This window comes from Eptesicus fuscus, chromosome 4 (genome assembly GCF_027574615.1).
Source record: "Eptesicus fuscus isolate TK198812 chromosome 4, DD_ASM_mEF_20220401, whole genome shotgun sequence".
Classification (NCBI taxonomy): Eukaryota; Metazoa; Chordata; class Mammalia; order Chiroptera; family Vespertilionidae; genus Eptesicus; species Eptesicus fuscus.
Window position 1 is genome coordinate 98,355,807 of NC_072476.1, and position 16,357 is coordinate 98,372,163.

At 43.2% G+C, this 16,357-nt stretch overlaps 1 protein-coding gene across 1 annotated transcript in view; it reads left to right on the plus strand.

The window, feature by feature from the left end:
* The first annotated feature begins 7,799 nt into the window (after positions 1 to 7,799).
* The window catches only part of DNAH5 (dynein axonemal heavy chain 5), a 196,369-nt gene continuing 187,811 nt past the window's right edge, over positions 7,800 to 16,357 (plus strand). Inside the window, exon 1 of the mRNA XM_054714356.1 lies at positions 7,800 to 7,856. Coding sequence (XP_054570331.1) covers positions 7,800 to 7,856 — 57 coding nt within the window. The remainder of the gene's footprint in view (positions 7,857 to 16,357) is intronic.

Here is a 16,357-nt window from a genome sequence, read left to right on the forward strand (position 1 = left end):
GGGCCTTGCTGAGGAAGTGGCCAGGTACAAGTGAGGGCTGGTTTCATGGGGAGCAGGGAGACACTGTACTTCTAGAATTTTCTATTGGAACAGATTCGAGTGTTAACCCTTTACTTTGGGAAAGGGGGAGGAAGGAAGTAGAAAAGCAGAAAGTATTTTCTCCTGGCTGCTCTAGCTGACTTTCAGAACACTTGCCTCAGGAACTTGTTTTCCTTTACTTTATTCTATTATGAACGGGAAACAGAGTAGACTTTTTGTAGCTTTAAATTTTTCCCCTTTACTTTTTAGGCATGCTTTATTTAAGTGATTTAGACCCATTTAAAAACTGAGTTTTATGAAAAGTTCTTATCTTAGATCTTATTGCATATTAAGGGCATGCATATTTTACACTCATGGACTCATGAGCGATACAGCCTGGGTTTCCATGTACCTTGATAGGTGCTTGCAGTTTCATACCTCTGGTTGACTAACTGTAGTTTCATCTCCTTTGCTAGGTTATAAACTCTTTGTAATAATACTTGAATAATATTGTGTTGGGTGTGTCAGAGAAGCTCAATAACTATGATGGTGGTTGATTTTGGTGAAACTAATACGATATACTAAAATTTTTTCTTAAAATCTTAAGAACTTCCTAAATCAACAGCTAAAGTATGGAATTAATTTTCTTACTATCTAGGAAAGGAGTTATATTACCAGGTTTTATTCTTAGGGTCTTTCTTTGCTATCTTTGGTTTCTTTTATACAGGAACCTTCCCATATTTTTAATGATATAATACTTGGAAGTTAAAACACTCCACAGACAGTAATCGTTCCAATAAATTTCTTGTCTAATACTGAACCACCAGGACAAGGGCTACCTTTTCAAAATCCTTTCCTTCTCCTGGCTTTTATATCTACATACATTCATGTTCCCAACTTAGACTTTACTTCAATCCATGGAGATTGGTTTATGTAATTAATTGTACCATTTCATTTGGATGTTTGAATCTACCTGGAGGTTAACTGCTTTCAGTGGCAGAGTAAACAATAGATGGAAAATCAGGAAGCTGCCAATTCTTTAAGAAGCAGGAACCAGACATTGCATTATAAAGCAAATGTTAAATGTACTTATGACAGGAAATACACGTATATATTAATGTTAATTGGATGCCCTTTCATCCCTGCTCTATCAGGAAAGCTGTGATGCCAGTTTTGGTAAGAAGTAAGCATTGGAAATCATCCTTAAAGAAGCTTTGAAAGAACGTTTGGTCTGCATAGCATTTACATAATGTAGTTTTGTTAGCAATAAAGCAAATTTATTCTCTATGTAGTAGTATGTGGTAAAGGAGTGTGCTTACTCTCTGAAATGATATTTTTGCTATTGAAGGAAATAGTAGTGTTTGAGATTTGCTTTGTGAAATCTATAGGTGGTAATGACATTTATTGCAGGCTATGTTATGGCCTTTAAGGAAGGTGAAATATAGAAAATACCAACAGGTAAGTAAATTGGGTTATCTTTTTCTTCCTTGGCAATATAAATTTTGCTTTGTTGGTAGCAGAGTAACTCATTTGTGACTGTAGATAGTTTAAGGTTTAAGGATCTAATTAGCTCCTGGATGAGGTTATAAATGGGACTGTTCTTCATTCATTTAATGAGCAGTACAAAGATCTAGAAATATACTGTAGATATGACAGACAGATCTGTCCCTGACCTCTAAGAGTTTGCTGTGGTATTTGGTGGAGGTCAGAGGTCACCAAAAGCAAAGCATCTGAACCTCCCCTTGAACTCTGGCCTTCTGCCATCTACTTTCTTTCTAAGGTGGTCAAATAATTCTTGGTTCTGGCTGGGAACTTCTTCCTTTGATGTCTCCCTAAGTCTATTCTTTCCAAAGAGGGATAAAACATTCTTTCCAGAAATTACTGCTTGGTTTCAAATGAATGGGTTTTCTGTGTATTTGATCACATCCTCATAATGAAAAGTTTTTCTGCCTCACAAATCATTGCATTTCATTTTCCTTCCAGATCCCTTGGCATGTGAGAACTATTAGTGTTTATAAATATGTCTTGGTTATTTTTATGGGATTGAATTTATGATAAAAATAGAGGCCTGGTGAATAAAATTCGTGCACAGGTGGGGTCCCTAGGCATGGCCAGTGATCAGGGCCGATCAGGTTCCCTGCCTTCCTGCCTCCTCCTTCCCTCGAAACCTGCTTCTGCTGCCACCCACCCCTGGTTCCCCATCCCAGCCTGGGGCCTGGCCCTGATCAGGTGATCAGGACTTGCCGGCTGGGAAGAAGGACCAGGAGGTTGGCTGGCAGGCCCCATCGGCAATCGGGGCCTGTGGGCTGGGGGCAGCTCATGTGTTGAGTGTCTGCCCCCTGGTGGTCAGTATGTGTCATAGTGACTGGTTGTTCTGTCGTAATGATTGCTTAGGCATATATATATATATATACATATATATTATTTATATATATAAAATAAACTGTGGTTTGCAAAGTTAAGATATCAGAGTTATGCAGTTTCTCAATTGGTTGATTAATGTGTTTCTGATGGGTGACATTAGAAGCCTGGGGCTTTAGTATTTCTCTGTAGGTTATAGAAGATGGCTCTTGAGTGGATTAACTAATAATTCTCAACATTATACTGAATGGCATTTGATTAATTTTTCTCTTTAAATATTTCCATAAGAAAGGAACAAGCTTTTGAGGTTAACATTTCTTGATATTTTAGCACAGGAGAAAAGCAGAGGAACTGAATGCAGGGTTAAGTGAGAATTGCTATGTTTGCTGGGGAACCTAACTTTTTCCTTTTTTCTTTCCCTGTTTAACACAAACAAGCCTGACTGTGATAACAGCAGAGAGCCCTCACAGTGATCCCACACTGTAACGTGGTCCCTGATCCTCAGTGCTGCCGCTGTAGTGTTGGGTAACCTCAGGCCTGCACTTGTCTGTTGCTGGGAGTCAGCAGGAGCAGGTGGATGTGGGCTGGGCGCTTTCTCAGTATTAGTCACTGCCCCTTGCTGTCTTCAGTCCCAGAGACCAGATCTTGGCATGGGCAGTGACTTATGCAATGATATATAAGCTTTTCCTTTCTATTATAATTTTTCTTATTATGACAGGATAAAGAAAAAGGTACTGGAAGTGTTTGGTCTTGCGCGTACTGATTTTCATGTTTTCAAGATGGGAAACCAATAGGAAAAGTAAAGAATCAGAGCGTTATTTGCATTTCTTTAGTCATCTAGTCTTCAAAATGTACTTTCTCTAGATTACCCCATTCCTGTGTGAGTTATTCTGATTCTTCACTTTACCCAGGCTTGACAAAATGGAACCATCTTGGACAACTGTCCTCTCCAACATTACCAGTTGTCCAGTTCCATCACTCTGTTCCTTCCTCTGCCTTCTTCAACCAGGGTTTTTATATTGCAGTAGTTTAGAGGTAGCAAAAGGGTGGACGAGACGAGAGGATTTGCCTCTTTTTATTGAGCTTGTTTGTTTTTGGGTGGCTTGAGTGACGCTGCTTCCACCCCTCTGTCGAATCCTTTATTTCTTTATGCCCAGAATGCTGACTTCAGCCTTCCTCCCCTCCAACCCTTCCTGTACACAACGACCAGCATACTTTTCCTACATGAGACTTTCATCAGTCTGCTCTCCAGTGGCTTCCTAAAGCCTGCTAAGGCCAGCTGCCGTAGGTAGGCACCGCAGTTCAGCCTCCACATGCCTTGCAGAGATTCGTCAGCATGACAGACTCTCTTCTGAATTCCAGCCTCCATGCTTTGCTCATGATGTCTTTCCCCATAGGTTCCGTCCTCCCTTTCCCCTGTTTGAATCTTAGCCTTTTGCAAGGCTTGAATTAAATCCTTCCTTTTCCAAGAGCTTTTCTCTGGTCATTAGCTATCTTAAAACTGTATTTCATCTGATCTAAGCCGTCACCAGAGAAGAAGACACACCACTGTTTTATTCACCACTAAGATAGAAAAACAGCTGCCCAGTAAACTAGGATGCCTTGCTTTCTTTGAATTTTATTTTAGGTGAAAAGCTCTTTTAGACCTACTGAAACATAGACTTAAACAAATTATGTATCCCCTCCCTTGTGCATCCATACAAATATAAGTGCAATGAGTAGGGTAAGAAGTTTCTAAAACTCCTTCACACTCGGGTCTGGTTCTTCTGGGATTGTCTTTCTAGCCAATCTCTCCCGTTCTGTATGTTGTGATGCTGGTGTCTTCCTGATCTTCCCAGAAGGTGTCAGTGGAAGATTTTCAGAAAGCGACTAGGACACACATTCCTTCCTCAAATGGCTGTTCAGGGGTTCGTTGACATGTCACTGCGCTACAGTGGCCTGTCCTGCCTCCTGGAGTGATAGCTGAGTCTGCACAAACCTGGCAATGACAACTGTGTCATGATTGCTGCTGACCAACAGCAGGCATAAGGGGATGTTGAATATCAGGTGCACCCAAAGTCAATGTGGTAAAAGGTGAAAAACATGTTGAACTCAGAAAGGATGAAATATGGTACTTTCTCATCCACTGCACTCACTTTCCATCTTCACGTGCTGCCCTGTATCACTTACAAGGCCATTAAACTGATGGATGTGTTTGATTCTCCTGGGCCTCAGTAAGACGTTCTTAGAGATGCAAATCTATCAAAGACGTGTAGGTGGTAACTGATAAAACTTGGATCCACTCTTTTTCTTGGGACTAATGCAGAAATCTAGAGCCAAATTTCAAAACAGCTCTAGAATAGAATTTGTGGGTTATGTTAATTTTTTTTGGAATTTATTCCCTACATTAATATGGTCACTAACTGTGGTGAGAACTTTTTTGCAAGTAAAAAAAAGTTGCACTTTTTATTTATTAGGTGCCTGTGAGGATTCAGGAATTATATATTTAAATCATCACAAGTCTGTTAGGCAGGTACGTTTATTTGTAATGTAGGGAACAAAAGCTCTGACCTCACACAGCTAGAAGAAGACAGAGATAGGATTTAAATTCAGGTCTGCCTGGCTCGCTTGCACTTTTCTGTGATGCTGCATGGCATAGATTGTACATACAGGGCTTCAAGGCCCAAAATAGGCGACTCACCATAAATCAGGGATGAGTTCAGGAAATTTCAAAATTTGGAATATAAGCATCAAATGGTAATAATTCAGAACACAGATCCAAGGGAAGCCTGCACCTTATTTTATTTTTTATGGCACGTCCCACAATTTGTAATTATATTTTATTTATAATTACATATTTATTTATATGTTGTTTACTTGTTTACTATCTTCTCCCGGTGAAGGCTGGAACGATGGTTTTTCATTGACTTTGCGGTGCACATTTTTCACATTTTAAAATCCTTGAATTCAGGATGCATCTTAAAATTAACATATTTAAGTTTATTTGGCAGCATTTAACTTTTACTCTTTGAGTGTTACATAAAACAATGCATCTTATAATTAATTTTTTAAACGTTTGATTAAGTGTGTGTTTTAATTAGCTGCTTTATGCTGAGTATATAGTATATATAGTGCCTGGCCCCATAAAAGGCACTCACAAACATTTACTGAATGAATGAATGAATGAATGAATGAATGAAAGTGGAATTTACACTTTGCCTGAGGTACTTGGATTTCTGGATGAAGTCTCTTATCTACAGGATGCCCATTGTCCACTCTTGCTTTCTCGTTATGTCTGACTTAAGACTTGGGTTTGGCCAGTATTCTCAGCCTGAAAGGGTGCACTGTCCAAGCAGGTAGGGCTGGAGAGCTCCTCCACTTGAGTCCCTGGCAGAGGAGTCTCGTCAGGTGAAGCTGGTGCCTGGTGGAAACTACTGGCAGGAAACCCCCCCTGAGTCTTCCCTGAGCAGGGTTTGATAGCTCTTCTCTAATGGCCAGAAATCAGGTTTATTTCAGGCAGGCATGTAGCGGGCAGGTGGTCAGATATAGACTCAGGCATGTGCTTTGCTTTTTTGGTGCTATTTTACCACAATTCTCGGGGTGCCTTCCCTCAGGGGGATCCCTTATGACACCTACTGCCTCTGCTTTGCCCAAAGAAGGTTGACATTCAGCTGCAGAGGATGGAAGACTTTGCAGTTTCCTGGGAAGCCTTGAGGGAGCCATGGTTACGCCTGCCAAACACAAAATGAATGCCATCAGCCATCTGTGGAAATCGTCCAGAAAGTAACCCTCCCCAAGAGATGATGTTGTCAATGCGCTGCTCGTGAAACGAGGATGGTGCCTAAAATCCCATCAGGGAAGCACCCGATTTAAACCTGATGAGCGATAAGCAGTGATAGAATGAATTGGAACCTCTGTCCTGAGGTCACGTGTTGACAGAGGATTCTTGGGGCTGATACTGAGATGCTGAGCAGGAGGACTTGCTGATGCCCTTTCAACCCCTCACAGAGGGGAATGGCTTCCAGTGGAGATACCCATCGTCATTATCATTAGAACAGAAAACAGCCACTTACCATTCCCAGAGGCTGATTGAAAAAATATCCCACAAACAAACGGGAACTTCTTGTGCTCTAGGCCTTTGCTTATAATACCAGGTCTCTTGAATAACATTGTGTTGTACTGTTGATGAGGTGTCATAGGAACTTAACTCCAGTTTATATCAATGAGCCTGTGGTAAAATTGGTTTTTGTTACATGTCGTTTTGCTTAAAGTTGCAGAACCTGCTGACAATGTTAAGTGAGGACTTCCTACATTTAGGTCTACATGTTGTCTCTTTATTAACCCTACCTATGGAGGCCATGTCCTAGTGTTGGCTGTTGACCAGATGCGTTTCTCAAGTTCAGATACCAAATTAGCAGTAAGTGTTGATATCAAATTAGCAGCTCATCTTTCCAGTCAGTCTCCTGTGAGATTGATTAGCAGGGTATTGACAGGATGAGTTCCCTATTTCCTGATTATGTTGGATGACTTGATTGGATTCAAGTTCCTGAACTTTGAACTCTAAGGACTAAATCCTGCATTCAACAATCAAACCTTAAATGTCCTGCCTTTTATTCACCTGGATGAGAGAAATCATAAGTACTTAGAGCTCTCAAATCACCTTGGCTGTGATTTCCCATCATGCTTTCACAGTAAGGATAATCAAGATGTTCAGTCACAGAGAATAAATTACCTTGGTTTATTTGTATGTGCAACTGTGTGAGCACAAGTAATTTATGGACATCATTTGCTATTTGCATATGAAATAGGCTTCATGTTCTTTATGGGGAGAAAATGGCTCCTTTGGGTCACAATTAGCCTATCTGACGATTAGTCACAATTAGTCACAATGCTGGCAGTAAATCGTGCATGCCAAGTTGTTTAGACAAAGTAAGACTGAATATCTTGAGCAGTGTATTCAAAGCCGTGGCTTCTCTGATTTGTAGTTTGATGGTTTAAAGTTTCTCACTGTTCAAAGAAATTAGTCACATGTCTCTCTTGACTCCAAGCTCATTGTTGGGCAGAGTAAAGAATTAAATGAACATCAGAAGAAGTTGTGTTGCAACCAAACAGTTCAAATGCTTTGATTGGTTGATAAACATGATGAAGAGACATGTTTAAACTGTACAGCATATAAACAGTGTCACCCTAACAACACAGGGCTTCGGAACAGACAAGAGGCCCATGGGGGAAAGGTTGTAGCAGGAACGCTTGAGTAGTCTAGGTGTACTTTTACTTTTATTCTGTGTATCTGGTGAATAATACATGCAAATTAGATTTGTGAAAGTGAACTTCAGGTCCTCCAGAGGACTTTTATTTGAAAGTCTGTTGGGTGCTGAATAGGTCTCCTAGAAGATAGAAGAGATCATTCTGGAAAAGTCCAGAAAGAGCAGATCGCAGTGATGTTCAGGATCGGTAGGAGACAGCTCTGGAAGCAGAGCGTCACCCGCGTTTTAACGGTAAGGAGCTGTTGTCTGTAAGCTTGCGTGTGTCTTCAATTATCCTCTCTCACACCTATTTGGGAAATATCTAAAAAAAGTTCAAAGTTCTACACAGATGAAATTGTGAGAAACATTGTTGTCTATTAATTTGTGGGTAGTGCATAAGACTAAATGTTAATATTTCAAATTTAAACAACAGTGTTTGTATCCTTAGGCTTTTCTGCATGTTGCCATCTAAACCATAACTCCTTGCAGAAATAGATGCTGTATCTCTTGGGATGATGCTTGCCCCAGGGTAAAAACACATTCAGGCTGCTTCGGACCCTGCATTCTTTGAGACCCGTGAGCTTCTATTGGTGAGGAGAGATGGTTAAGTCAGATCCTAGGCTGCGAGTTTTCTAGGGTCTGTGAATGCCCTGCCACTCCCATTCTGTAGGCTTAGAAATGAGGTCACAGACCGGGAGATGCAAGGATGTGCCTTTGGAGTCACATTGAAGAATGAGCTTCCCTAGCACAGGGCTCAGATCAGCAGTTTTTTTTATTATCCAAATGTATAGAGAGGGATTTGGAACCTCTCCCACCCCCAATTAACATCAGAAGAAAATGGAGGTTTCGCTGGGACTCCCTCCTCAACCAAACCCATACTTCCTTGGGGCTTGATCACTGTTTCCTGTGTGCATCCCCAGAAATGCATATGATTCAGTTTAGGCTTGCAGTCTGCTGTTTCACCACAAGACAGCAACAATGCTGTTTCTGCGTTTTCTAAACACTGTTACCCCCTTCTCTAATCCCCACCCTGGCCTGCTCCCAGATCCCCATATTCAGATACATCTTTCTCAAGTCTGTGTCTTCCTGCAAAGTCCCTGAACTTGTTTGCAAGCACTTATTCATTCTTTTAAAAAACATTAAAGTACTAGAAGGGTCCCTAGGCCTGGCCAGTGATCAGGGCCGATCAGATTCCCTGCCTTCCCGCCTCCTCCTTCCCTTGGTCCCTCAGCACCTCGCCACGTTCTACACCACTGCCTGGTAGTCAGCGCATATCATAGCAAGCAATCGAACTCCTGGTCGAACTCCTGAGGGGACACTTTGCATATTAGCCTTTTATATATATAGATATTTGGTATACAATATTTTATTAGTTTTAGGTGTACAACATAGTGACTTGACATTTATGTATCTTACAATATGCTCACCATACTTAGTAACTATCTGTCACCATGCAAAGTTCTTGCACTATTCTTGATTATATCTCCCTTCACCTTCTCCACTCGTCCCTCCACCTTCTGGCAACCATCAATTTGTTCATTGTTTCTATGAGTTTGTTTTGATTTTTTTTTAAAAAAATTCTGCATATAAGTGAAATTGTGCGGTATTTGTTTTTTTCTCTCTGATTTATTTCACTGAGTATCATACCCTCTAGGTCCATTCATGCTGTCACAAATGGCAGGATTTCATTCTTTTTCATTCCTGAGTAATATTTCATTGTATATGTATACCACATCTTCTTTATGCATTCATCTATTGATGGACACCTAGGTTGGCTAGATATATTGGCTGTTGTAAATAATGCTGCCATATCTTGGCTATTACAACTAGTTGTAAAAATGCTACAATGAACATGAGGGTGCACATACCTTTTTGAATTTATGTGTTCACTTTCTTTGGATAAATACTCTGAGGTGGAATAGCTGGGTCATACGGCATATCTTTTTTTTTTTTTAAGTTTTTTTGAGGACCCTCCATGTTGTTTTTATAGGGGCTGCACCAGTTTGCAGTTCCACCAACAGTGTGGAGGGTCCCCTTTCCTCCACATCCTCGACAGCACTTGTTTGTTGACTTTCAATCATAGCCATTCTGACGGGTGTGAGGTGGTATGTCACTATGGTCTTGATTTGCATCTCCCTGATGACGAAGCATCGTTTTGTATGTCTGTTGGCCATCTGTACGTTTTCTTTGGAGACACGTCGCTTCATGTCCCTGCCCATGTTTGATTGAATTGTCTACTTTTTTGTCCTCTGAGAAGCCTCCTTGACACTTCGAGGAGGGGACAGCTCCCTTCCCTGTGTCCTCAGCTCCGCACTTTTTTGTCTGCTAGAGGCCTCGTCACATCACTGCAGTGGAGTGACGTTTGTCTTCACGTCTCTTTCCCTCCCTAGATTGTGAGTTCCTGGAGGACAGGAGTGGCGTTCTCTCTGTTTTTAAATAGCCTCCTCTTGACACCGAGCCTGGCACTAATGCTCCTTTGTTTACGCTTGTGCAGTAAATTGAATGAATGAAACTTTTCACGTCTGAAAAATGTTCCTGTACTTTACCACCAAGGCTAAAACATTAAAATTGATGATAAAATCTTGAGTGTAATTAATAAATTAGTTTCTTCTTTAGCACAAGCTACAAGCTATCTTTTGGGAAAAAGTAAAGTTTTTTTGAGGTTTCATTTATATGTTTAGGATGCCAGTTCTGATCACTCCACTGAAGTATGGTATTAATAGACTTACTTAAATGTTGCAGACTATTATGTAAATAATGACTGCATTTTCTGTGTGGTGCACTGATATGACAGAGTATTAAATTTTAACTTGGTGACCTAACAGAATCAGTGGCAAAGATCCCCAAAGCTATTTAACTTAAAAACTATAAATCTCTCTATATTTAACCTTGGTCTGGAACAATTACTGTAATGATGCTTTATTACATCTAGGTTGTTATCCTATATAATAAAACCCTAATATGCAAATTGACCGAACGCTGGAATGACCGGTTACTGTGACGTGCACTGACCACTAAGGGGCAGACGCTTAATGCAGGAGCTGCCCCGTGGTGGTCAGTGCGCTCCCACAGGGGGAGCACTGCTCAGCCAGAAGCTGGGCTCATGGCTGGCAAGCGCAGCTACGGTGGCGGGAGCCTCTCCCGCCTCTACAGCAGTGCTAAGGACCCCTCGGGGGATGTCTGGCAGGCGGACATCCCCCGAGGGGTCCTGGGCTGCAAGAGGGCACAGGCTGGGCCGAGGGACCCCCCAGTGCATGAATGTCCTGCATCGGGCCTCTAGTAATGTAATAATTGACTTTATCCAGAATGATATTGCAAATAACAACCAAATGTGCCATAAGCTTTATGTGTTTGAAAAAGTCAAGCTCTGCATATATCCCTTTTGTTGTTTAATAATGCTTTTAAGTGAAAAAAAAAATGAAATATTCTGTATATATTCACTGACTTATTTGCAAAAATATGGCCCAGATATGATGTCTGCCTTCTTCCTGCTTTTCTCACATATGAAGACTGTTTAGGACCAACTTATAAGTATGCAAAGGACATGAATTTCAGACTTATGGATTCTGTTCTTTTTCCTCCCCTGAAATTAAACTGACATAAATAATTTCACTGGTCGACTTTGTTGACTTCTAGGAAAAAAAAAAAAAAACATGTGAAAGATTCAGAGTCGTCTTGACTTAAATTCACCGAATTGCAGCTGGTTTAAAATGGAGACAAGCTGGAGGGATGTGTATGCTCCTGGTTTGTGCTGTATTTAAGCTAAGGGATACTGTTGCTCATCAGATTTCAGTTTGCGAGGTTTCCCTAAACAGTGGCTCTCGTGGGGGTAGCGACTGTGGAGGGGAGAGAGGGCTGACCTTCCGGGAGGTCTCACTCCTTCCCCAGCAGAGAAACTCTGCGGGGAGGCTGCACAGTGGAAGCCAAGGGGGAGAGAACCTTTGCTCTCAGGTATCTTTGCAAGCTGGAAGGATGTCAGTTTTGTTCTTCTCTGGCAGAACAGCCAAACCAGTTTCAATATCCTCTGTTAAGCAAGCCCAGACGTGTGGAGCCCGGGGAACACGTTTCACATATTCAAGGTCAAAACAATTTCCTTGGAGTGTCAGGAAGTGAGTGGCTCTTAAGATTCAGCTGGGGAGTGAGGAGAAGACATGTCTATTTATTAGGGCCCAAGTGAGTACTCTTGAGCCTGAATGAGTTAACGCCCAACCTGCCCGCATATGGTAATCACGCCGTCGTCGCTGGACCCTGAGAGAAGGTGGCTCTAAGTGCAGACTTCATCCATTCCACAAGCATCTGTTGAATGATGCCTGGTGCTGGGCTCCACGCTCCTCACTCCTCACTGTGGGAGGGAGGAGCACTCCCAGGCCTCGTGGAGTTTGGGACAGAAAGTTGTTCTTCCTGTCAATTTTTGCACAACTCCAGTAACGAGGAAAAGGAGAAAGAGGGCCGGAGTTGGAGGGATCCAAAACTTACACCCTTGGGCTTTCTCTAGAAGTTCCTACCTCAACTGAGAAGCTGGTGGCACTAATCAGTCATGATCAGTTCATACCACGATTTCCTCGGAGCAGCGAGTTCAGGGGCTGCACACTGGGATCCCCAGAGGAGCTTGTGAGCAGGTGCAATGCCAGAGCCCGCTCCGGGCAAGAGAAGTCACAGTTTCTTGGGGGTGGGTCCCAGGCATCAGTATTGTAAAGCACCCAGGGGAGTCTAATGAGCGGCCAGCTTTAAGCACTCTGGTTTATTGTGAATAAGGGAAGTTGGGAATTTCACTCTTGTGTCCTATAGTATAATGTGAAGAGTGACATATTGTATTTTTTTAAAATATATTTTATTGATTTCTTATAGAGAGGAAGAGAGAGGGATAGAGAGCTAGAAACATCGATGAGAGAGAAACATCGACCAGCTGCCTCCTGCACACCCCCCCCCACTGGGGACGTGCCCGCAACCAAGGCACATACCCTTGACCGGAATCGAACCTGAGACCCTTCAGTCCACAGGCCGACGCTCTATCCACTGAGCCAAACCGGTTTCGGCTGTATGTTGTTTTTTTTTATCATGTGAGTGAAAGCCACTTGAATTATTTGGTCCCTGCTGCCAGAGGGGCTCTTGAAATTCTACAAGCATTATTTCTGCTTTTGGAATAGTATATCCTATCTCACAGTTGGGGAGGATAGAATATATGGCCACGTGAAGGTCCACTGAGTCTCCATCAGGTCTAGAATTCTGGCAGGAAACTCACTTGGGATTAGGATTGGGATGATGGAGCGTCAGAGGCAGAGGAGGTTGTGGTGACAGGGATATCCCTACAGTAGGTTTTGGGTCAGCTTGGGTGACAAATCCACATGTAATAAAAGGTAAAGAGGGATCTTGATTTGCTTGGAAAGAATGCCAGGTAAGGGAGTTAGTAAATGGGGAGATTAGGGGCCTTGAAAACGGCTACAAGAATAGACAGGATTCCAGAGCTTACTCCTAGGACACCAGACAGACTGGCGGGACTTGCTCCATTTAAGTGCTCTTTGCAATGGAGGGGAGCGCAGCTCCTGTGAAGTGGAGGAGGGCTTCCCTGGAGCACCTGCTGTGAGGGGATGAGCAGCCGGGGGTGGGGTGTCTTTCCGCTCCAGAAGCCACTTTGCTGAAGTGCTCTTAGTGCGGGAAGGAGGGGCAGCGCTTCCTGCACCTGCAGACCTGAAATGAAAGGGGCGGGAGAAAAGGCACGAGGGGGAGGACACTCAGGAGCTGGGTTTCCTTCCATTGTGGTTCTGCCAGCCAATTAAAGAACAGGTTTGGAGGGTCCAGGGGCATCACAGAGCGCCTCTCCAGGGAGGAAACGGGCCCCGTGGGTTGAAAGGAAAATGCTGGAAGACAAAGAGGGAGGCTTTTCTTTGTTGGAAGCTGGGGAAATCGGGTTAACGTTGCAGACAGGGTAGGTAGGTGAGCTAGACCAGCCTGGCCCTTTGGGTATCCTCTTTAAAAAAAGAAAAGAGATACATAGTTTACCAATCACCAGGCATGTTAGCGGGGCATATTGAGTAATGTTTCCTTCTGCTCCTGGGTTTTCCCTGATTTCACCCACAGTTGAGGAAAATGGAATCAAGGGAAGCTACGTGGCCTACGATGAGCAAACCCATGCCCTTGGCCTCTTGAGCACTTTGGTCACCAGGTGATTAATTGTCTATGGACTTGAGATTGGTATTGAGAGCCAAAGCGAATCAGTCTCAGAGGTATTTACATTGGAGATTTAAGAGAAGGAGTTTTCAACTGTAACTCACAGACTTGACATTATTTACAGTCATCTCCAGTGGGGATGTTACCTATATTATGCTCCCCTCTCCTCTACTGTGTGTGTGACGTGCCACATACATACATATACGTAAAGGAACAAAACACCCAAATCAAACAAATATGCAGCACAGACCCTCGTTAAAACAGATCTCCTTCCTGGATTCAGACCTGCACCAAGGACAATCGTGTCACTTCAAAACCTTTTTTTTTTCTTTCTCAAAACCTTTTTTAAAAACAAGGATCTTGTTTGTTTGTTTTGGCTGCAGAACCCATTTCTTGCCCCACACGCTTTGCTGTCAAAGACACCCTATGAGATCCTGATGTACACAGTGTGATGCAGATAAAAGGAAGCTGGTTCCGAGGAGGCAGCAGGGAGTGGGGGAAGCACGGAGCCCAGGCTACTGGCTGCCCTTGGGGGCGGCGGGGGGCAGGGGGAGAGCCTACCTCCCAGGCACTTTTAGGAGTTGAGGGTGGGGCTGGAGCTACCATTTGCAGAGACAAGGAGTGCAGTGGGAGAGCTGGACACAGGGCATGTCCCCTGGAAACCAGCTGGCACCAGTCCATCTGGCACTAAAATACCACCAGTGCAACTCAGAAAATGGTGCTGGTTAACGCCAGTCTCCACCCACCCAGCTCCTATAACCCACGTGATGTATATGAGGTCTCTCCGCCCTCTACCCTAGAAACCCTTGAGTGGACTTAAAGAAAAAATGTTTATGGAATATCAGTTTGAATGGATGCAAAATTGGTAGCTGCCTGGGACACCCCATGTGCCAGACTGGCCCTGTAGACACATCAGAGCTTGATTCCCAGCCCTGCTACTTACGTAGCTGTGTGCTCTTGGGGAAGCTGTTAATGGTCTGTGGCCTCGATTTCCTTGTGGTGATAATGGTGTCTGCTTCATAGGGCTTTGGTGGCCATTAAACCTAAGCGCAGAAAGAGGTGATGACTAGCAGATCCATAACCAGCAATGCATCCAGGGCAAACAGAGCAACATGTACTCTGGCACCTTCTCGAGGGTTGGGGAAAGGGTGTCCCTGGTCGGCCACAAGGGGTCCTGGACTAGAACACTCCATCCTCCATCCACTTTCTGCTAGGCTTCCCTAAACAGTGATTCTTGAGGGAATAGATCCGTGAGCTTGAGTCTGGGCTTTCTAAGGGTAGAGGGAGCTTAAACATTTATACAATGAAAAAAAAATCATTATTAAATAGTTTATTTCACCAGAATTTTGATGTCCAGGGTCAAAGCTTTGGCCATGCCATTTTATTTTTATTTATTTATTTTTCCTTATCTCCTTTATTTTATTTCCCCCCTTCACCACTGGTTCCCCTATACCTTCTTCTACCTTCACCCACCCTTCTTTGCCCTGCAGTCAACTCAAGTATGGTTGACTTCATATTATCTCACAAATACTTTTCCAGTTTGGGCTTTTTTCTTCTTTTCACGGATGAGGTAAGGTCTCTCATATTGTTGGGGATTATCAACCTGGACTCAAAAGGAAAGTTCATGCTCAGATTATGTACACAAGCATGTAGACTTGGGTGTGGGTTCTACAGAGTTAAAGGCAAGGGTTAGTATGTTAAAAAATTGCATGGATGGGTTTGTCATGAGAAAAAGTCACAGAGCTTTGTTATGAAGCATATGGCCTTGGACCTTTGTTGAGATTTGTTCTTGGTCTGTGTTAACTTAAAAAAATATTTTTATTGATTTCAGAGAGGAAGGGAGAGGGAGGGAGAGATAGAAGCATCAATGATGAGAAAGAATCATTGATCGGCTGTCTCCTGCACACCCCTATTGGGGTTCAAGCCCGAAACCCGGGCACGTGCCCTTGACCAGAACCAAACCAGAGACCCTTAAGTCCACAGGCCAATGCTCTGTACACTGAGACAAACCAGCTAATGAGACGTAGCCCAAAGGTTAGAGAAGGAATGGAACTTTGCCACCTAGCCAACACTTGGGGGATTTTGCAGTGGTGGAAACAGAAGCCCAGAGAGGTTAAAGGAGAGGTGCAAGGTTTTGCAATTAGTGGCCGAGGAGAGACTGGAACCTTCAGCCCTGCCCCAACGCCAGGGCTTGTCTGTCTACGGGAAATTGCCCTGCCCTGAAAGCAGCACCTGTTTCTTGTGAGGAAGCACCTTAGTCACTCTTGCATTCCAAGATGGTAGTAACATCCTTGTCACAAAATGCAGAAATGTTTTCATAATATGTTGCATATGTCTTTGGACATCTAGTAGTTTCTGGGCATCTTCCCCACCCCCATTAGTTGGTGCGTGCTCATGCAACACAAAGCAATTTGAATGTGACTTTAAGAAAAATCCATAGTTTGCCTCCCGTCTTCTGAATCCCTCTGCCCTCACCCTCCAAGAGTCCCAGCCCTTTCCAAGGCCAGCAGCCAAGCCACCTCCCGACAGCAGGTCATCTGACTGCTGTTGCTGCTGTTCCCTAGCAGCCAGGAAGCTGCAGGTTT